The 20,584-nt window shown below is 35.1% G+C and overlaps 1 protein-coding gene across 15 annotated transcripts in view; it reads left to right on the plus strand.

Annotated features, from left to right (window-relative positions):
* ltbp1 (latent transforming growth factor beta binding protein 1) overlaps nucleotides 1-20,584 on the plus strand; it is a 161,909-nt gene that overhangs the window by 68,520 nt on the left and 72,805 nt on the right. For 14 of the 15 annotated variants that reach the window (XR_015513373.1, XM_087290441.1, XM_087290443.1 and 11 more), the window contains 4 exons: nucleotides 2,012-2,179; nucleotides 13,140-13,343; nucleotides 14,749-15,008; nucleotides 18,023-18,125. Coding sequence is in view for 10 of the 15 variants with exons in the window: in XM_087290429.1 (XP_087146555.1) it covers nucleotides 2,012-2,179; nucleotides 13,140-13,343; nucleotides 14,749-15,008; nucleotides 18,023-18,125 (735 nt within the window). In the remaining 5 variants the exon portion in view is untranslated. Of the gene's footprint in view, nucleotides 1-1,638; nucleotides 2,180-13,139; nucleotides 13,344-14,748; nucleotides 15,009-18,022; nucleotides 18,126-20,584 lie in introns of those variants that run through there. The other variant, XR_015513372.1, reaches the window with a different exon arrangement.

The raw sequence follows: 20,584 nt of genomic DNA on the forward strand, positions 1-20,584 counted from the left end.
TGAAGGTCAAGTGACCATCAGGAAGAACGCAGCATCCTATTTCTCAAAGGACGCATTCTCTGCTCTCGCAGTCTCCTGAGTTCGTTCTTCCGAGGACACCTGGCAAGACCGGTCTCCACAAGAACACAAGTCCGTTCTCTGCATTCTTGGAATTGAGAAACAGCCACTGTCTAAGAGCACTGTAGAGAGCATTACACCTGTGACCAATCAGCTGTTCTCATTATGCGTGCCTTGTTTACTGTTGGTTACTATGTTACCAATCCTACAGTAAGCCACTCTTACAACTTGATAAAAATGTGCCTAATTTACTTTTTTTCATAAGCTTTGAATTGATTTTCGTCACATTAGGATATAAACCTAGCTAATAACTTAAACACTTCATAAAAGATAATATTTAAACTTTGCAATTGTAATATTTGAATATTTGCACTTTAAAATTTCCTTCTGTCCATCACACAGAGATATCAGAAACAAAACACACTTAAATTTAGACAGCCTATTCGAATGTTATCACTTGATTGAATTGGCATTATCAGTGGTTATTAGCTGATAGATATCGGCCAGTAGGGGCCTTCTGCGCCTACTGGTAAGCTCAGAAGGCTGTTATACTCCATCTACATGGTTTATCAGCTATAGATCACATATGGCTGCGGCCAGAAGTTAACGAGAATTATTTATATTGTTTATTAAATTTCCCATTAATTGTATTTTATTAACATACCCCAACCCTGAACCCAACCATCACTTTTATGTAAAAAAAAATTTGGAGTCTTCTCTATTAGTATTGCTGATTAACCATGTGCATGGATGATAATAGCCTTCTGAGCCTACCAGTAGACGCTAAAGGCCCCTACTTACCCATGTCTATCAGCTGATAACCACTAATAATAACTCCCATTCAATCGAGTGATAACATTCAAAGCGGGTGAATTTAGAAGGTTTTTGAAAGGTTTTATACAATTAATCTTATTTTATGTTATGATTCACAGAAGAAAGTCTTGTGCTTAAGCTTCCAAAAATGTTTGTTGCTGTTACTAATTTGTTTGTTAGTATTTTTGAATAAACAACCCTTTAATAAGATGCCCTATGGAGTATGGAACGGAAATGTCAGCAATCGAGAAGAAAAAAAAAAAACAACAGGAGCAGGAAGTGAAACAGAAAACTTACTGGAAAATATCGAGTCATGCCAGAAGTTTATCAGACCCTAATTTAAATCACATTCTCCCTAATCCACTGAAATAATTAAGTAGGTGAGCAGATGAGGATGTGGGTAGCTTTCTTTCCACATAGTTTTGCAGCTTACATCACTTAAATTAAAATAGACTATTTTAGGAAACTGCTTCCTGAAAATTTGTCAGACAAAGGTGCGAAAGTCTGTGCTATTATAAAGATTTATTAGATTAAAAAAAAATTCTTACAGTATAAGTTGTTAATATTAATAAAACACTATAATCATTGTCAATTATTTGATCAGTAATGGTAGCCTGAGTAAGATAGGAAGGTATTAGAGATGGGAGTTGTGGCCACTTTGTCTGAATCCTGCAAGAACTGGGTCTGATCCCAGAGTTGTTTGCCCCCCCCCCCTCTCTCTCTCTCCCTCTCCCTCTCTCTCTCTCTTTCTCTCTCTCCCTCTCTTTTGCTTTTATTTTTTTCTTTAGTCACCTCCTCATGTTCCAGAGACTGAGATATTGGACCAAGGACAAAAAAAATGGGATGGGGGGTTTGGGGGATGGACGAAAAAGGAATCAGACGGTCACCGGGGAACACGTACAGGACGACTAAGAAAAGACAAGACAACAGAAAGAGTTTCTGCCTTCCTCCAGCCTCTCTCTCTCTTTCTCTTCCTCTCTCGTTTCACTTTCTTAAAGCTGAACTCCTGAGCCATTCTGCCAGACACTGCCTGCTAAAGTGTGTGTGTGTGAGAGAGAGTTGTTTATGAAAGTCATGCAGTTCAGACTGATGGATTTTTCTGTCTTTTCTCTGTTGATGTCTCTGCTCTGCTGGGCTGCAGTGGGGAACCACACAGGCCGGATCAAGGTGGTCTTCACTCCGACTATCTGCAAGATGACCTGCACCAACGGCCGCTGTCAGAACAGCTGTCAGAAGGGAAACACCACCACTATCATCAGTGAGAACGGACACGCCACCGACACGCTCACCGCCCCCAACTTCAGAGTTGGTGAGTGGCATTCACACCTTTTCTCTGGGTTTTGTGGGAAAGAATCTTTTCATTCATGCAGGTCTTTGAAGGCCATTTAATTATTTTGTTGTGTGTATGTGTGATCATTTGCGTTTGTACTGTACACCGAACGGAGAACAGCTGGCCGTGGGCCTGTTACATCATGTCCAGACGTAGACAGCTCTATAATTATGGCTGATGTTTGGATGTGTTCTAGTCACTGTTCGGAGGGAAGTTTTCACTTGTCTGGCAGATAACGCGGAAAACTTTTAGATGCTTTAGAATGCGCTTGAAAAACTTCTACTATTGGATGTTGGTTCTTTTTGCTACATTTCCCACTGTGATATTTCACAGTGAGGGCTCAGAAAGGGCTGGAGATCATGTGGTTGAGACAGAGCTGAATGTCTTCTGCACGCTGGTTCAGATGATCAACATTCATTTACTGCCCAAATCAAGTCCTGCATGGAGAAAGAGCATTCTGAAATCTTCAGAAACATCCTCACAGTATTTGTGTAACCCAGTCATTTTCATTCTGTTTGGGGGACAAAAAAATATCCTTGGTGGAGTTTTTTTTATACTTTGTTGTTTGGTAACTTTTTATTACTATTTGTACAGATTGTGGTGTATTTATTTGTAGGTAATAATAATCAAAATGAAAAGTCTGCATATGACATTTGTTAAACACCATCTGGACTTTGCAATTAACAAGAAAATGCAGCCTCATGTCTGTCATGAGTGAAAGTGTCTTTATTATTGGCAGAAATATTTGTAAAAAATTGAAAAAAGAAACAGGAGTCTTTTTTTTAAGCATTATTTTCAACATAAGCTTATTGTAAAAACGTAACCCTATATACATTTCTGGAGATCCTGAATTATGTAGCCAGAGCTATGTATGGCTGCATTTCAGATTTAAAATGATTCCTGCGGGCTGTATGATGCCGTTCCCGTTCTCGGTTACCTGCTGACTGCTTACCTCTGTATGGACGGCTTTTGTGCAGTTACCAGTTTGTCTGGTAGCTCGACATATACGTCAGCGGACTTGAGACGCAAAGTTGACCTCGACAACAGGGTTCCAGTCTGGTGAAGAACTGTTTCAGAAAGCGAGTAAGACAAAAAACAAAAGCTTAAAAATAAAATAAACAAGTTAATAATAGGATGAGGATGTGGTAAAATCTGAAAACATGGTAAAAATTAGAGGGCTTTTCTTTTTGGGTTGGGTTTAGGGAAGTGTGTGGACGGGTTTAGGGAATGGGGAGGATGGGAGGATCGGTTGGTTGGTTAGTAAGTCAGTCAGTTGACAGCGGCCTCTGGTGGATTTGCATGAGAACAGCAGGCACAAATGATACTCGCAAAAGAAGTTTGAGATCTGAAAAAGCATACACAGTGGCCTTTGGCAGATTCGCTAAAACAAAAACTGCAAAAAAAACGTAGCTCCTGGTATGCATTTTGCTCTTTCTAGTATTGTAAATAATTGTACGTAATCAGAATGAGCCTGGGTTGTACTTTTTTTTACACTGACTCGTTGATGATGTAAAGTTAAAATTCTATAGTCAATTACAATTAGCATCTGTATTGTATTACATTAAATTTATGAATATAATGGTGTTTAAGTACCCCGATATTAAATTAAATTAAATTAAATTAAATTTCAAAAGTTGTTGCTAATATAATACTCATTCATTTTCTTTTCGGCTTAGTCCCTTATATATATTATATGTTCCTATATAATATAATATAATATAATATAATATAATATAATATAATATAATATAATATAATATAATATAATATAATATAATATAATATAATATAATATAATATAATAAAGGAAACAATACAACTATTAATGAAGTGCAACCAAAATAGTAATGATTAACAATCTGAGTTTGTTTAATTAATGAATGTTTGACCATGACTTACTAAAGAGACTCTTAACTCTTTTCTGAAAGTTCAGAAAAGGTTTAGGAAACACTTGTGAAATCCATTCTAAGTCCAGACATTTGTTAAGCTCTAGCTAGCAAGGTGCTTGGTCCTCTCTAAGCCACTATATTGGTGGATGGATACTCTGTGCCTTACTTTGAGAATAAAGCCATAGACAATTTTTTTGCACATATAGTTACATAAGGCTTACTTTAAAATCCAATTACTCTGTGGACACAAGGGTAGCATTGAGCTAGGGCTTGTTTTCACCAGTGGGTTTTGTAATCAGCACTCAGCAGGGTGAGTGGCTGAAATTGTATTCCATATAAGAGGGTCAGGAAAGCTCAGAGGAGTAAGTGTTCAGACAGATCTTCTCAGAATAAGCTGAGGTTTTGCTTGGTGCTAAGATGTCATTCTCTCTCTCTCTTTTGCTCTGTTTGTCTGAATGAGGTGAGCGTCTGGAGTGTGTGCAGCCTTATAAGGAACACAGAGCGTTCTGTCAGCTCTGATACAGAAGTAGCAGGGAGGAGAGATCGCAGGCCAAAGAGAATTGACGCGCACACATTATGTTTGGATCAATACCAATATTTTAGCTTCGGTACTCTGAATCAACCTCGCACTGATAACTTAAGCAACAGATTAACAACTTGAATGATAAATGATGAGATCTATAATCAGATTCAGTAATTCCACTTCAGAAATTTTTCAAAACAAATTTGCAATAATTAAATATAACCATATTTGTATAGCCTGTCTCATATGTGAGGTTAAGTATCATATAGTATATGTTAGTTACGCATACGTTTTTTAAAATAGCTCTTGTGTCCAGTGTTGTGTTTGTATTTATGATTCCTTTATGTAGCACTGTTGTCCTGTGAGACTCCACACATGTAGCGGAATAACAATAAAGCTTGATTTGACTTGACTATAAATTTATGTTTTAACAGTATGTACCTGAGTATAATGTATGAGCTATGATACGATCGCATATAGTCATTGTTATTGAAACAATCAATAATTTTTTGGACAATATTATAGTAAAAGCATGAAATATAAGAAGTAATTTAATTATATTTGGAATTTATTATGTATCACAAATTTATGCTAGTTAAAATATCATGAAAAGTAAAATGAATCACAAATTCAACTAAAATCTGAAGCAAGGGTTCGAAACACTTCATTATAAACAAAAAATCATTATGAATGATTGAGCACTGATAATAATTATCAAAGCAGTTAATCAGCATATTAAAATAACTTCTGAAGAATCATGTAACACTAACGACTGTTGTAATGATGGAAAAAGAAAACAGCCTTGAATCACAAAAATGCAGTAAATAGCTGTTTAAAATAGAATAAAACATATACATAAAAAACTGTTTTTTTTAAATTAAATTAATATATTTACAGTTTTTTACAATTATTTTGCCACAAATTTTAGAACCCTAGTGTCAATTTTCAAAACTCAGACACAAATATCACAACCATTGCCAAAATTGCACATTTTTTTGCAAAACACTTAACTCATTTTTTTTCAAATGCTTGTATACCATACACACAAGTCAAAGATACTTTCTTCATTAAACTAAAATCACAATTTCATAATCAAATTGATCCCATTTCAAAATGCAACTCAAACATTACATTTAAAATAAATGTGTATTCATTTAAATAACATCACAAGCAAAGAGCATAGAATCACCATGAGGCGACACTCTAGTGTGTTTTAGAAAACAGCCACTAGATGACGCGGTGGCCATTGAAATGAAATCTCCAATAGAACAACAGCATATTATAAATATGTAAAATATCGAGTAAAAGTGCTGATGATTGTGATAGTAAGTGTTGTATTGTCGTCCGTCAGGTTGTATCTCAGCTTTAATGTGCTTTTTAAATAAATAAATAAAAAACAAAGCAAATTGCCTGCCCTCACGACAGCAATAAGATCCAACGGACGGCCGATCGCTTTCACTCCAAAATGGCGGAATGCCCCAACTGTTGCTGGGCGCTGCTGTTGCAATGGAACGTTCTATTGAGTGTCGCCTCCTGGTCATTCTAAGCTTTTTGGTATGCCCTGGCATTCTGTTTAAATGGGGAACATCAAATTCTTCAAAACTGCTTGCTAAGCTTATGAGTGAATTCCATATTACGAATAACCAATAAAATTTAACAACGACTGTCTATTTAGTTTCATTTCTAAATGTTTGTATCGCTGATTGGCTCCTGTACTAAGGGCGGGGCTTCATTTGCCATGTTGACTGTTACACCTTTCCCTTATTCAAAAGTATACAAGCGACATTTCTTCTGTATTCTGTAGACTTTAAGGTAAGCTATCCACGGCTACAAGCGCTCAAATTAATAAATAACTGTTGCATTACTCCTGATGCATAGAAACTAATGTAATATTAAATTTTTGTGTCAGTTCTGATGGAACTGATCTAAAATTACATTTTTAGATGATGAAATTTTCTGGATATATCAAATGACATCAGTTACCACAGAAGATGTCCCAACTGGATTACATTATCTATAGATTTCATTTTTTATTTATCCTTATTCCCTATTTATGCTTTCTTTGTTTCATGTACCACTTTTACAGAAAATGTTTTCATACTTGATAATACTGTATTTAAGAAAGTCCACAGTACCACAGCAGACCAATGTCAGGTCTCGATACACATTGACAGAAGGTTCTTTCTGAGATTCTTGACAAATGTAAACCCCACTGTTATGTAGAGGAGAACCTGTGGCCAAATCCACAACACCTGATTGATGGAAATACAGATGCCAAATAGAAATCTGATATATGTAAATATATGCAAATTACATATGTGATGTGCTAGTTCATATGTATTTTACAAGTATATATATATATATATATATATATATATATATATATATATATATATATATATATATATATATATATATATATATATTTGTAAAATACATATGAATTATATATATACAATATAACACAATATATATATGTCATACATGTCAAAATATTTTATGATATGGTTAAAAAATGTAAACCTATGTTATGATTAAATGAATACAATTTTTGTTTAGTGTTTTCACTGTCTGTACTATTCCCTTGGGTATAAACAATAATGAAACTTGTATCATACATTTTAAACAGCAATATTTAATGATTGTTAATCATTGCTTATTGAAAAAAATGTGCATCTTATGTCCTGGTGATCTAAAGTAATGTTCTTGTGGTCTCTGTATGATAAAAATAACCAATGAAAATAACCAATAATTAACCAATGATCCTGGAAATGCTTAAGAAATGAACACAGCATGCAGAGTTTTAAACACTGGAAAGCCTGTGTTAAAAATAGAGACTGTTTAGAAAACTGATATCAGAGTTGTGAAATTTGTAAAAAAAAAAATAATAAATTTAAAAATAAAAAAAAATCTGTAAAAAATATCTCAATTATATTTTTTATTTTAAAAATGTAGCCTTGTTTGAACAGAAGGTACTTTAAAAAATGCACTAAATCTTTCTCTTTTTGTTCAGTGCTTTGCTGTGCATTGATGATAACACTGTACTGAAACTTAATCCATTTTTTTTTTAAAGAGCTTGTTTCAATTGCTCGTTATAACTTATAAAGTTAAACATGAAATTTTCTAAACATATATGCTTCTCATCATGAATCACCAATCTGTGTGCATATAGCGTATACTATCATGTTGGTCATATCAAAGTATTGTCAAAACGTCAGTGTATTATGGTATTTACTTTTACCGGAACCCCAGAGACAGACAGACCTGTGAAATATTGATCTGCTCTACGTTTTGGCTCGAGTAGATCAATATGTCTCACAGAAATACTAAAGCATTATCACAGCAGATCGATTTGTAGCTGCTTGCTCCTTTAATATGATTTTACTGGAGATGGGGATGTATTAATGCACTTCTGAATGTCCTCGGTGTAGTTCAGACCCTCCAACTGAAGCTGGATTTTCATCATGTTTATATGTCTCACCCGAATGTTGAGTGTTCTGACATTCATCCCCATGGAGCTGCCAATGAACCTGTCTATACTAGCAGAGGTGTTGTGATTTACAGGAAAACCTTACTGCGTTAGGCTGTGGTTGGCTGCTATTGGTTGGCTTCTATTTTTTTAGATTGAATATTGGTTTTTTAGGTGGACTAATGACATCACAATTATATAAAAGCTCTAATGACTTGCTTTTGTGTCCATACGTGTGTGAACAACATTGCAGTTTTGAAATGCTTTTATTGGGTGTTATTCTGCCTGTGTTATCTTTTTTAGGGTATTGCCTTTTATTCAGAGTGTAATGTAGCTGTTGAAGAATGCAAAAGGTCTGTGTACTACAGTAACAGTTTAACATTAAAATAATGTCTCTAAAATTATACTCTGTAAAAAATGCTGGGTTCTACACTATTCATGTTGTCTATATATATATATAAGTAGTTCGAACAAGCAGAAAAAAAAAATATTAAAGAAAAAAGTATCAGTGGTAGAGTAAAAGAGTTTTGGCTACCAGCTCTTAGAGTTGTTTACCACAAAAAAAAAAAAAAAAAAAAAATCTGGCATCTGTATCCGATTCAATACTATTTTTTTTTTTAAACAAACCATAGTTATGCTCAATAGTTTTGCTTAACTGTGAAAACTGAAAGTCATTTCTACTTCACTGTTACCACAAGCAACCACCATTGTTTAGAGCTGAGAAGAAGAAATACTAATGTGCTAGGAGTACATCTGCTTTTTGGGACAGTGAATAATAGTTCACCGAATGCAATTTTTCATATTTCATTAGTTTGAGTGATCAAAATATCTACTGTAAAAATACAACGTTGACTCAACTTAAAATTTTAAGGCAGCATGCTGAACAGCTTTTTTCAGTTGACTCAACTTTTAACCCAGACTCTAAAAATGCCTTTCTTACATGTTTCTAGTCAAAAAAAAAAAAAAAAAAAAATCCTAAATCAATAAGCATTTTTTCTAAACAACAAAAACATATTGTCTTCTTTTAAGAAATAAATTGTAAATTTTTGAATGCTAAATCATCTTTATTCTATGAATTATGCTATAAAATATTTCAGATTCTCATTTAACATGTTTTCTTGTTTATCTTTTTTTACAATAAAGCCACAGTGAAGTGTAGGAGTGCAACGTGATTATGTTTGTTTGATTTTTTATTTTTTTTTAAAACCAACAATGCTGTGTAAACCATTTTTTTTAAAACAGTCATTCTTCAGTCATTAAATTAATTTAACAGTCATTATTTAAAACAGTAAAAATATGGTCAAACATTTGGTAGAGCAGACAGTTAAAAGAGCAAAATAATATGTCAATGGAGAAGGCAAATAAATAATATTATGTCAAAAGGAAAAAGAAGATTATTTATTTTATTTTAGTTTAGGAATGGTTTGATATTTAGACTACAAAAATACAACAAATCTAAGTTAGGGAAGTATTTTTTGCAGTGCAAGTGCTGTAGTTGACTCGCTTTAAGTTGAGTCAGCTTAAAAATGCTATTCGTTCATTTAGTTTTTTAACAGTATTTTCATAAAAACTGTAAAAGTCATGAAAGAAAAATGTGGTTAATCAAGTATGCACCATAGATTTAGTTGTGTTGTGTAACATAGTTGGAATAGGGTATATGCCGATTAACGCTAAAGGGCTTTGAATTAGTCCGTAACCTGGGTTAAGCGCTTCTGGTGAACTGTATGCCATTGCAAAATTGGTTCATTTAAGGTCTGTTTTCTTTAAAAACTACCGATCTCCACTGGCTGAGTGATATCCGATTTTAAGTGGGTCTCAACTTGTACAAGAAGCACTGCCTTAAATTACATTTTTCCTCGCCATGTCTTTAAAATCTGAACATTTATTTTACCCCAGTATATTCAACGGAGCTTCTGTGCTAGCCTGCCGATTCTGATGGGCCTGTGCAAGTAAACAGCTTTTTATCTCTTTCATGCTTGAGCAACTAAATGAATGCCAAAGTATATTTAACTGTTTGTATTGTAATTACGTTACAACATCGATGCTGTAAAAGGAGCCATATAAAATGGGAAAAGTTACATTAACTGTTTACCGGAAGTTTATTAGTATGGGAAGAAGCACTAGCTCTGCATAGACGCAATTGTATATATTACACTAGAAATATTCAAGAAGTATGAAAACAGCTCTTCAAGACTGTCCCTCTATGTATTTCATTACACATAACTTGTCAGCTCATCTGAGAGTCTGTGTGCTTGCTTATGTGTGAAATCTTCTGTAGTTGTCTCGTTGTTGTATATAAAGCCAGAACTGACAGTAAACAACATCTAATTGCTACTTCAATAGTAAATAAAGCATGCAAAACGTTAGTGAAAGTAAATGACTGTCAGCATGTGGTCTGTCATCATTCTCCTGCCGGTTGTCTTACCATTTCTGACACATTTCATTTCCTTTTGTCCAATGCAGTCAGCTCTTTACTAGCTAGGCAGGATGGGAAGCACGCGCTTGTGTGTGTGCGATTCAATGTTGATACATTGCATGTCAAGATATTGCCTGAGGTTGAGTGTGTAGGCATTGTGGAATAGCTGTAGATTTCCCACTAGAACAGAAATAATGGAAGTGTATGTGTGTGTTGTGTATAAATCATGGTTTGTCAGAGTGCATGTAAATATTTATATAAATGTGCCAATAAATCTGAGAAAATATATGTGTCTATATTTGTGTTTGTGAGAGTTGGATGAGTTACTGTATAGGGGAGATGCTATGCCTGGTTGGGTAGTTAGTTACAGTAGGCATAACAATACTCCCAATGTCGATATTTGAGGATTTGTATAAAGGAATGAAATAATTCTTTATATATAAAATATGAAAATGTATATAATAAAACTATGGTGTTATTGTTTTGTTAGGCTTAAGGACAGTTAAAAGGCCATGAACCCCCCCACCCCTGTTATTTGAAAAAAGTCAGTAAAGTGGGTGTGTCCAGCATTGTTTAGGTGGGAGTGTCGAGTGGCAAAAGAGGGAAGGGTTTGCATGAAAAGGGGAGTTTCATTACATGCACTACAGCTGATTTTAACACCGGCGAATACAAGCACAGATGCAGGGGAGATGAACAGCGATTCGGAGAGCAGCATTTACAGCAGATCTGAGAGCTGTGTGAAAATAGAGGATTTTTAGTCCATGATATTGTAGTGATTTTACTGTAAACTTAGTAACTAAAGCATGTTGACTAAGGTACTGTCTTCAAAAACTAAAAGAGTACTGCTGACATTACTAACCAACTTTGCCATCTGAATAAACATAAACAAAGAACACTCTTCACACACTTACCAAATCTATAGAGACAGGACAATCAACACCAACTGGAGCCACGTCTTTTTTAAAAGAAGACGAGTGGCAAAATCAGATTTCAACAGATTCAAAAAGCTCTTGGGTGAAAAATGTTCCTTACAAACATGTTTTGTTCAAGTGTGCAGACCACCATAATCCAACTGCTTGGGTCCACACGAAAGTTGAGCTCTCATCGCGGGAAATGGAAACATACTGTAACCTTTGTTGCGGCACGTTTATAAACAACAACACTGACGACCCATGTCAACTAACAATTATTCTTCTAATTGTTTGAATTGCGGTTAGCAACACAACATGGCGTCTTATTTTTTCTTTATTAAATATTTCGCAAATGATGTTTAACAGAGAAAGGCAATGTTTTACAGTATGTCTGATTATATGTTTTCTTCTGGAGAACTCTTATTTGTTTTATTTTGGCTAGAATAAGTTTTAAGAAGTTTTTACTTTTTAAAAATAATTTTAAGGTCAATATTATTAGCCACTTTAAGCTATACAGGGTGGGGGGGGGGTAATAATTCTGACTTTAACTGTATATGACTGTCAACATCTCAAAAAATGTGTCACTCATTCAATCATTTTCTTTTCGGCTTAGTCCCTTTATTAATCTGGGGTCGTCACAGTGGAGAGAACCGCCAGATTATCCAGCACATGTTTGATGCCCTTCCAGCTGCAACCCATCTCTGGGAAACAACCATACATACTCATTCACACTCATACACTACGGACAATTTAGCTTACCCAATTCACCTGTACTGCATCTTTAGACTGTGGGGGAAACAAGAGCACCCCGAGGAAACCCATGAAATGTAGAGAGAACATTCTAACTCCACACAGAAATGGCAAACTGACCCAGCCAAGGCTCGAACCGGCGACCTTCTTGCTGTGAGGCGACAGCACTACCTACTGCGCCACTGCGTTGCTCCAAAATATGTGTTTTGAGTGTAGAAATTTATATTAATTTGCCGTCTTCCCTTCAATATTAAATAACAGTATCTGCTGGCACATTCTGACCACAGGAGGTATATGCAGTTTGACAGGAAATGACATCATGTTGTGCTGTGTGGGAGTGGTGGTTAGGACACCCTTGCTGTTTTAATGAGCATTAGTGATGAGTTCATGATGGGTAATTATATTATGTGGCTTTTGGTTTGGGAGCATTTCTAAATTATATGACAGGAGAATGAGGTGAACCTCATTTAAATGTTCAAATTAATATCCTATACCACAACACAAACATATTGCTGTAAAATATCAAGCCCCAAAAGGTTTATTTACCTCAGTTGTGGGATAATTAAATCCATTCATCATTTTGCTAGTATTATTACTGAGCCCAATGTGATATAAAAGCTCAAGTGAGATTTTGAAGAAAAATGGCTAAAATGAAGCAGGGCAGAGAGAAAGTTGAAGATGTCTGTCACTAAAGTGGCATGATTTAGTGGAAATACATCACATAGAGCTCCCATTACACCTCACAACAAAAGTTCTTAAACAGATTTTCTGTGAAGCGCTTAAGCACATATACAAACACACACAACAGCCCACAAGCAAACACTTGCTCAAACACAGAACAAAACCAAACTTTGATGATAATATTGTTGGTTCATCTGTGTATATGTTTGTCGTGAACGTTTGTAAACGTGAACAAACCAAACACTGAAAATGTTATTCTGTGGTTATTCACACTCTGCTCTCTTTGTGTTTGTGTTTTAGTTGTTTGCCATTTGCCCTGCATGAATGGTGGAAAATGCAGCACTCGGGATAAGTGCCAGTGCCCGCCAAACTTTACTGGAAAATTCTGCCAAATGGCGAGTCCAAATGGTCACCAGGGGCAGCATACTGTTGTAAATGGGCAGAAGACACATGTCCACTCAACACACACGTTACCCCTCACTTATGGCACTGGACAAAACCAAGGTAAAGGATTGGATTTTATTTAACTAATGTTTAATTCTGGCTTGTGTTAGAAATACATGACTCTACATTAACACACACACACAAGCACATACAAAATCACTTACTGTATCTACACTGTAAAACAGAGAACAGTGAAAGTCATTAAAAAAAAAAGATCATTTAACTTATATTTTTAAAAGTTATTTTGACTCAGTGAAAAAGAGGTATGGTATCTCATAAAATGATTATATTAAGCAGAACTCTAATCGCATGAGTTATAAATGGATTTAACTTTAATGCTTGAAGCAATGCCAAACCATATGTGTAGCTTTATTGTTGTTTTGACCTAATTCATTTAAGTTAACATAACTTATTGGGTTTTACAGTGTATAGTTTTATTAAAAAAAAACCAAAAAAAGCATGTGATTTTATTTCGTTTTCAGATGAAGAGAAATTAAGTTCTGAGTTAAGTTTCTTGTTATTTTAAATATTTTATTATTACTCCCATTATTATTTAGGCAGCTTCAAAGTAACCCACACAAGAGCTGAGAAATAAAGCTCTTCCAAAATGCATTAAATCCATTGTTCGTTCATTCATTTTCTTGTCGGCTTAGTCGTTTTATTAATCTGGGGTCGCCAAAGCGAAATGAACAGCCAACTTATCCTCCACATTTTTATGCAGCGGATGCCCTTCCAGCTGCAACCCATCTCTGGGAAAATTAAATCCATTTATTCATCAAAATTCTAAACACAATACCCCATAATGACAATGTGAAAAAAGATTTTTTGAAATTTATTAAAAATGAAAGACCTGAAAAATCACATGTACACAAGTATTCACAGCCTTTGCTCAATACTTTGTTGATGCACGTTGCACAGCAATAACAGCCAACAATTACATTTGAATATGATGCCACAAGCTTGTCACCATGGGATTTTCCCCCATTCCTCTTTGCAGTACCTCTCAAGCTCTATTAGGTTGAATGGAAAGGCTGACGGCCATTTTCAGATCTCTCCAGAGATGTTCAATAGGATTTAGGTCTGGGCTCTGGCTGGGCCACTCATGGACATTTACAGAATTGTTGTAAAGCCAAAGCAAAATGAATGTTTTTTGCTAAGAAATAAAGGTTGAAAATAATGGATGGAGTGATGTCAAAAATGTGGAACAAAATTGGTCTTTTCTGTATATTTACTGTAGATTTGAGTAAAATGACTATACTTTTATTAAACAGCTTTACCTCTCAAATAATACACAGTTTATATCTGATAAATGAATGCAAGGGCTTTTATAAAATCATAAACTTGTGTTCTTTCTTTGCACATGGTTCACATTTGCCTTGATTTTTACCACTTGCAGTATGTTGTTTTAAACCTTTACTGTACTGAACCTTTACTGAACAGTCCTTAAAGCATAACTTTTCAACAGGTATGGTGAATGTCCATGTGAAACATCCTCCTGAAGCCTCGGTCCAGATTCATCAGGTGTCTCCAGTGGACAGTAATGGACAAGTGAAGAACACGCAGTCCAGCCATTCCTTCACCTACCACAGCAGCAGCCAGAGCATCCAGCATGGGCACACTCACAGTGGTGTCATTTACCCCAACCAGCAAACATACCTCCAATACCAGCCTGTCACATCCAAGAGCCAACTAGGACGCTGCTTCCAGGAGACTACCGGAATGCAGGTCAGAAGATTTTTATAAGTGTAACAGAGACCAGCTAGTAAGAGCAATGCGAGTAAACCGCACTCCCCCTCCTCAACAGGCTTACTAGCAAATGAAGCTTGATGCTGTCTATAGGGTTCACACAGGTTATGGACTTGCTGGAAAATCGTTGAATGATAAAAGATTTTTTTCAGACATTGAAAGTCAGGAAATTTGAATTTATTTTTGTCGTAGTAATGGAATAAAAGGGATTTTTGTTTGTAAAGTTTTTCAGTCACACTCTGCAATATGGTTTCAATAGTTAATGTATTTACTGACATGACTTAATTATAAAAAATACTTTTACAGCATTTATTAATCATATTTATTATTAATCATAGTAAACAGAGTTCAACATTTATGAATGCATTGATAACATCTATATTCATGCATTAATACATGCATATTAACTAAAACATTTGTTAATGCTCTGCGAGTTAACATGAACTAACAATGAATTACTTTATTTTTATTAACTATTGTTAACATACATAAAGAAGTACTGTAATAAATGTATTGTTCATTGGTTGTCCATGTTAGTAAATATATATATGACTTCACATTGAACACTTAAAGAACAGGGTGTTAAACAGTAAATGACAGAAAAGCTAAATGTAATGTTTGAAAAAGTGCTATTGAGCCATCAAATATGGAAGAGGTAGCATTTTAAGCCACACTAACAGTGAGAACCTCTGCTTTTTTTAAATTTAATTTTTTCCAAAATCAGAGGTAAATTATCCATTGTGGTCACTGTCGTTATTAAAGGCATACAAAATAATATTCAAGCAAAAACTATTTAATATAGTTATTAGTTTAACATATTATTTTAACGTTTTACTTTTATACAGTACATAAGCACAACAGCAGAGCATTTTACATGATGTCCATTTACATGATGTCATGGAAATTTAGCTTTATAGTAAGTGAAAGTCAAGGAGTTTGATATTAGGTTTAAAGTTCAAACCATGTTTCTTTAACAGACTTATTACCATGCCAAGGATGAGGAGGCTGATTTGATTCCTGTTCAGAATAATGTGAGGACAAGCGATGATGTTACAATGAATCTATAGGTCAGATTGGACTGAGGGTTAGAGAAAAAGCGACAGAGGATAGCTATTAGTATGACTTGTTAGAGTGATCTTACTCCCCTGGCCTCAAAAGGCAAACTAGTGAAGATTGCTGGAGGATAGAAGCTGCAGGAGACCATCATTCTATGTGGTAGAAGTAGAACCATTGGAATCATATTGGCTTTGTAATTCAACCTGGATAGAAAAAATGTTTAGTGGGGTGAGGGATGGAGGAGAGCTAGCTAAAGCATGTGAGCAAATATTACTTCCCTGTCCTCAAAATGTGCGATATCAATTGATGTTAAAGGGGTGGATGTGCATCCAGCATGTGCATTTAGATGGAACAGCGTTTACTAAACAGAGTTCACTGATGAGCTATGCAAATATCATTTTAAGTTTGATTTAATCAGTCAGTAATTACAAGATAATCGCAATTACCACAGAAATTACCACACATAATAATGTAGTTTTATTCTAAAATCAAAACCTCATAACTTCAGTTTTGTGTTTGAAATAAACCCGTATGTGAAATGATTCTGTAGTCATGTGTATTAGGCACAGTGAACTAGTGAAAGCAGTTAAATCTTGGATTTATTGAGTTTCATTTTGTTTCTATGCTCTTTGGTCTTTTTGTGATACTCTACCCTGACGAGATGTAAAGTATATGACAATCATAGCTTTGATCAATTACATTTTAAAATTTATTTCGACTTTTCGCTCTACTTCCAAATGCCACTTGGAGTGGTGGAAACAAAATCAGAAGGTTTATATTGGTGCCATGACCTGGATGGCAATGAGGTTTAGAAGGGTGAGTATAACGAAGATCAGCTGTCAGGAGTGCTTGGTTAACCTATGCATACTAGCAACTGGTGCTAGAGGCTATGATTTTTATTGTTCCTTTTAATACATCCACCTCCCATGCTGAAGACATCTGTTCAAATCCCTGTCAAGAAAGTGTGAGTAGAAGAAGGTGGGCTAGATGAGAAATGCTTATAAGTCAATTTAAAGGATTGATTATATAGTAAAACTTTGCCTCATTTTCAAACTACAACAAAATTCTGTCATTTACTCATCTGCATCTGTTTCTCCATCTGTTTTCTGTTTTGTCTTTAATATTTATATTTTATGTTTCATTAAAATATATATATCCTATGTAATTTGGTCCAAAAAATGAAGTCAATGGGCTTTAGTGTTATTGACGTTTACTTCTGTAACAAAACATTCTATAAAAATATATCTGTCTCTGTTGCTCTCACCACTGCTGTGAGTCTTTCACAATTTCTCTCTGTCTCTTGCTTTTAAAGTCTTTTAAACTAACTCAATTCCAGCTATCATTAGATGATCAAGAAGTAGAGCAAAAGACCAAATAAATAGTGAGATGAGACTCTCTCCAGAACATTGTGACACTCTAGGGAACATCTGTCTTTTGAATAGAGAACCGCAGATTAAATGGAACAGAATAATTCTCAAAAGAGTTTTGACTTAGTATCTGCCTCCAGCTTAAAAGAACATGCAATTGAATTCCACTACTATAGCTGATAGTCTATCAAGTTATTATCATCAAGTGCACCTCAGTCTTGTTTGTTTACTCTCTCTCTCTGTCTCATTGTAAAGTGCTGTGCCTATTTGTGCAACCATTTACACTTAATTTGTGACTTTGTCTTTTCATGTCAGCAGAGAGGAGAGTGTTATCAGGTTGTTTGAGTTGTGTCTCTTAGATTGTTGTTCAGTTCGGGCCTGGTTCAGCTGATTAGATTCAGTCCGGGGAGAGATATCAAGAGTGTTGATCAAAAAGAACTAGGATCAAGAGCTGTGTGTGAGCAGAATTATATATGTGTGGCTTGAATGGGCGAGATGAGTATCTCTGTCTCTTTCTTCATTTTATTCATTAGCTTCCTGCATTTCATTTGATTGTGTTTTATTTTGCAGTGTGGGAAAGCTCTGCCTGGACTATCTAAACAGGATGCCTGTTGTGGGACGGTGGGCACATCATGGGGATTCCACAAATGCCAAAAATGCCCCAAGAAACCATGTAAGCTGCTGTTGATGCACTCTCATGAACAAAATCTCCTGTCTCACTGTCACATGCAAAGACATCTGTCTCACTTAAGCGAACCATCATTGGTCTCACTATCAAAAACAACAATAGTGCAAAGAGAGCTGAAAAATTGTACTAAAGTAAAAGTATGAATACTTGCCAAAAATTAGAGTAGAAGTATTTGTTCTAAATAATACTCAAAGGTTTGAGTAAATATTAGCCTTTTTTAAAAGTGCACAAGAGTAATCAGAATTACACTGTGAAAATCATTCCATCTTATACCTTGAACATTAAAAAGGCTCCCACTTTATCTCCAGTGATCTTAAATGTACTAACGCTGAAATTAAAAATGTGCTTATTGTGTAAATATATGCTTTTACATTCAACTCATACTTGATTAAACACCCGTAGATAAGTACAGTACATCTGTAATTAACTGCTGTTATCACATTTGTTATTACGTCATTGAACATCCTTTACACCTTAACCCACACTAAAACCAACCCATACCACCAAAAGTGTTCCTAATGTTACTCATACCCCACCTCAGTAGCACCATCGAAGTTCTGCAAAATATTAGGAACACATTAAGTAAATTGTATTTATATTTTGATGCAAGTACATGATAAGTAAGTACACTTAATATCAAGTGGGACAGTGCTGTTTTCTTTTAAGGGTTTTTGTAATTGTAAGTCAAAGGGCACCTATGATGAAAGTCATCATTTGGAAGCTGTTTGGACAGAACTGTGTGTAGGTATAGTGCACCCACACTCATTTTGGGGTGATATAAAGACAATAAGTCTCTTTTAACTTTCCTGACGTTAAAATAGGATCCAAATCCCTCCCATTTTGAGGCCCACCACAACGTGACGTAGGAGTGAGGTTTCCCCGCCCACCAGTTTGATTGACAGCTGTGTATAAACATGTCTCTGTAGTATTGCATATAATCATATCAACAAGACAGGACATTTGCAAAGCAACTAGGATTAAACGATCTGTGATCATCAATCATTAAATGTAATTAGGAATGAGTTTTGTGCATGAACTTTGTAATGACATTGTGACTCATTGCAGAAAGGCTTGAATTAACAACAAATACATCAAATAATCATTAGGAAAGTTCTTCCTGTAGTATTTCCCACAAATGATACATGAGATCTGCTTTCTTCATGTCTGTCAATGTGCTATTTATCTGTCGCATCCAAGGCGGAGATTGAGGCACAGTCCGATAGGCGTGTGGAAATGGTTGGCAGGGAGAACTAGCATTAAAGGCACAGGCCACAAAAACAGCTACATTGTGTTCAGAGCAGTAAATTCCAATATTCTGAAAGGTATAATAAATAATCTGATGGTTGTTTTAAGTTTAAACTTTACAGACACATTCTGGAGACACAAAAGGCTCATCTTAAATCTTTAAAAAAAAAGGGTTAAAATAGGTGCCCTTAAAATGTGTTTGCTTAAAAACTTCAAAAGTTAATGTATTTACATGCAGAGCAAAAACAATCCAGCTTAGGTTAAGCACTTACAACCCTGATTAACAAGCTACGAGTGTCACTAACAAGCTATGAGTTCCAAAAGCAAAAACCCTCATTCTCAGACAAACATCGTGCTCACTTTCAAATTACAAACTTATGTTTCTTTTTTACATAGAAAAACATCTGCCTTGCTTCTTCAAAAAACAAATCTATCTCAATGTCACACAGGGCCTGTTTACACCTGGGCACCGTAATGACTCCTTTTACATTTGGCAACATGAATGTGTCTCCCCTAAATGGATATAAAGCTGATCTTCAAACGCACTACAGGATATGAAAATTTAACTACTTCTGGGTTACGTTGAGTAAAGCGTTAGATACATGCATTTATTTATTTTATTCTTATTATTACTTAAGCTGTAAATCTTATCTGGCATACAAATAAGTTCATATGTAGGCTAGGACAGACTCCTCGATTACTGGCATTACATGCTAAATGACACATCTATTTCATGCATGGCATCATTGAAAACTTAAAGGGTTTTTGGGAATAAATTTCGATCTGGGGATCAATCTTAATGCTGCCCTTTGATATTAATTTAACATTCTAATGTTATCATTTTCATGGTCAATAATAAAATTAAAAAAGTAAATGAAATGAATCCTGTCACTTAATGCATTTGCAATGTTTTATCTGATGGGCATATAGCCCATGAAAAGGGCTCTCTCACATGTTTATTTTTTCAGATCCTTAAGAAGAACATTTTTCATATTTTGGTTTAACAGCCAGAGGCATTTAGACCTGTCCAGTTTTGTCTGGAATGTGCCCCGGACCACCTCCTGAAGTAGTTAAAGCCATCAGATATACAGTATATACAGTTGAATTCTGAATTATTAACCCCCCTGAATTACTGTATAAGCCTATGTACATTATAGGCAGTTTAGGGTAATTAGGCAAATCATTGTATATCGATGGTT

Source organism: Danio rerio, chromosome 17 (genome assembly GCF_052040795.2).
Source record: "Danio rerio strain M-AB ecotype USA chromosome 17, GRCz13ab, whole genome shotgun sequence".
In the NCBI taxonomy this organism is placed as follows: Eukaryota; Metazoa; Chordata; class Actinopteri; order Cypriniformes; family Danionidae; genus Danio; species Danio rerio.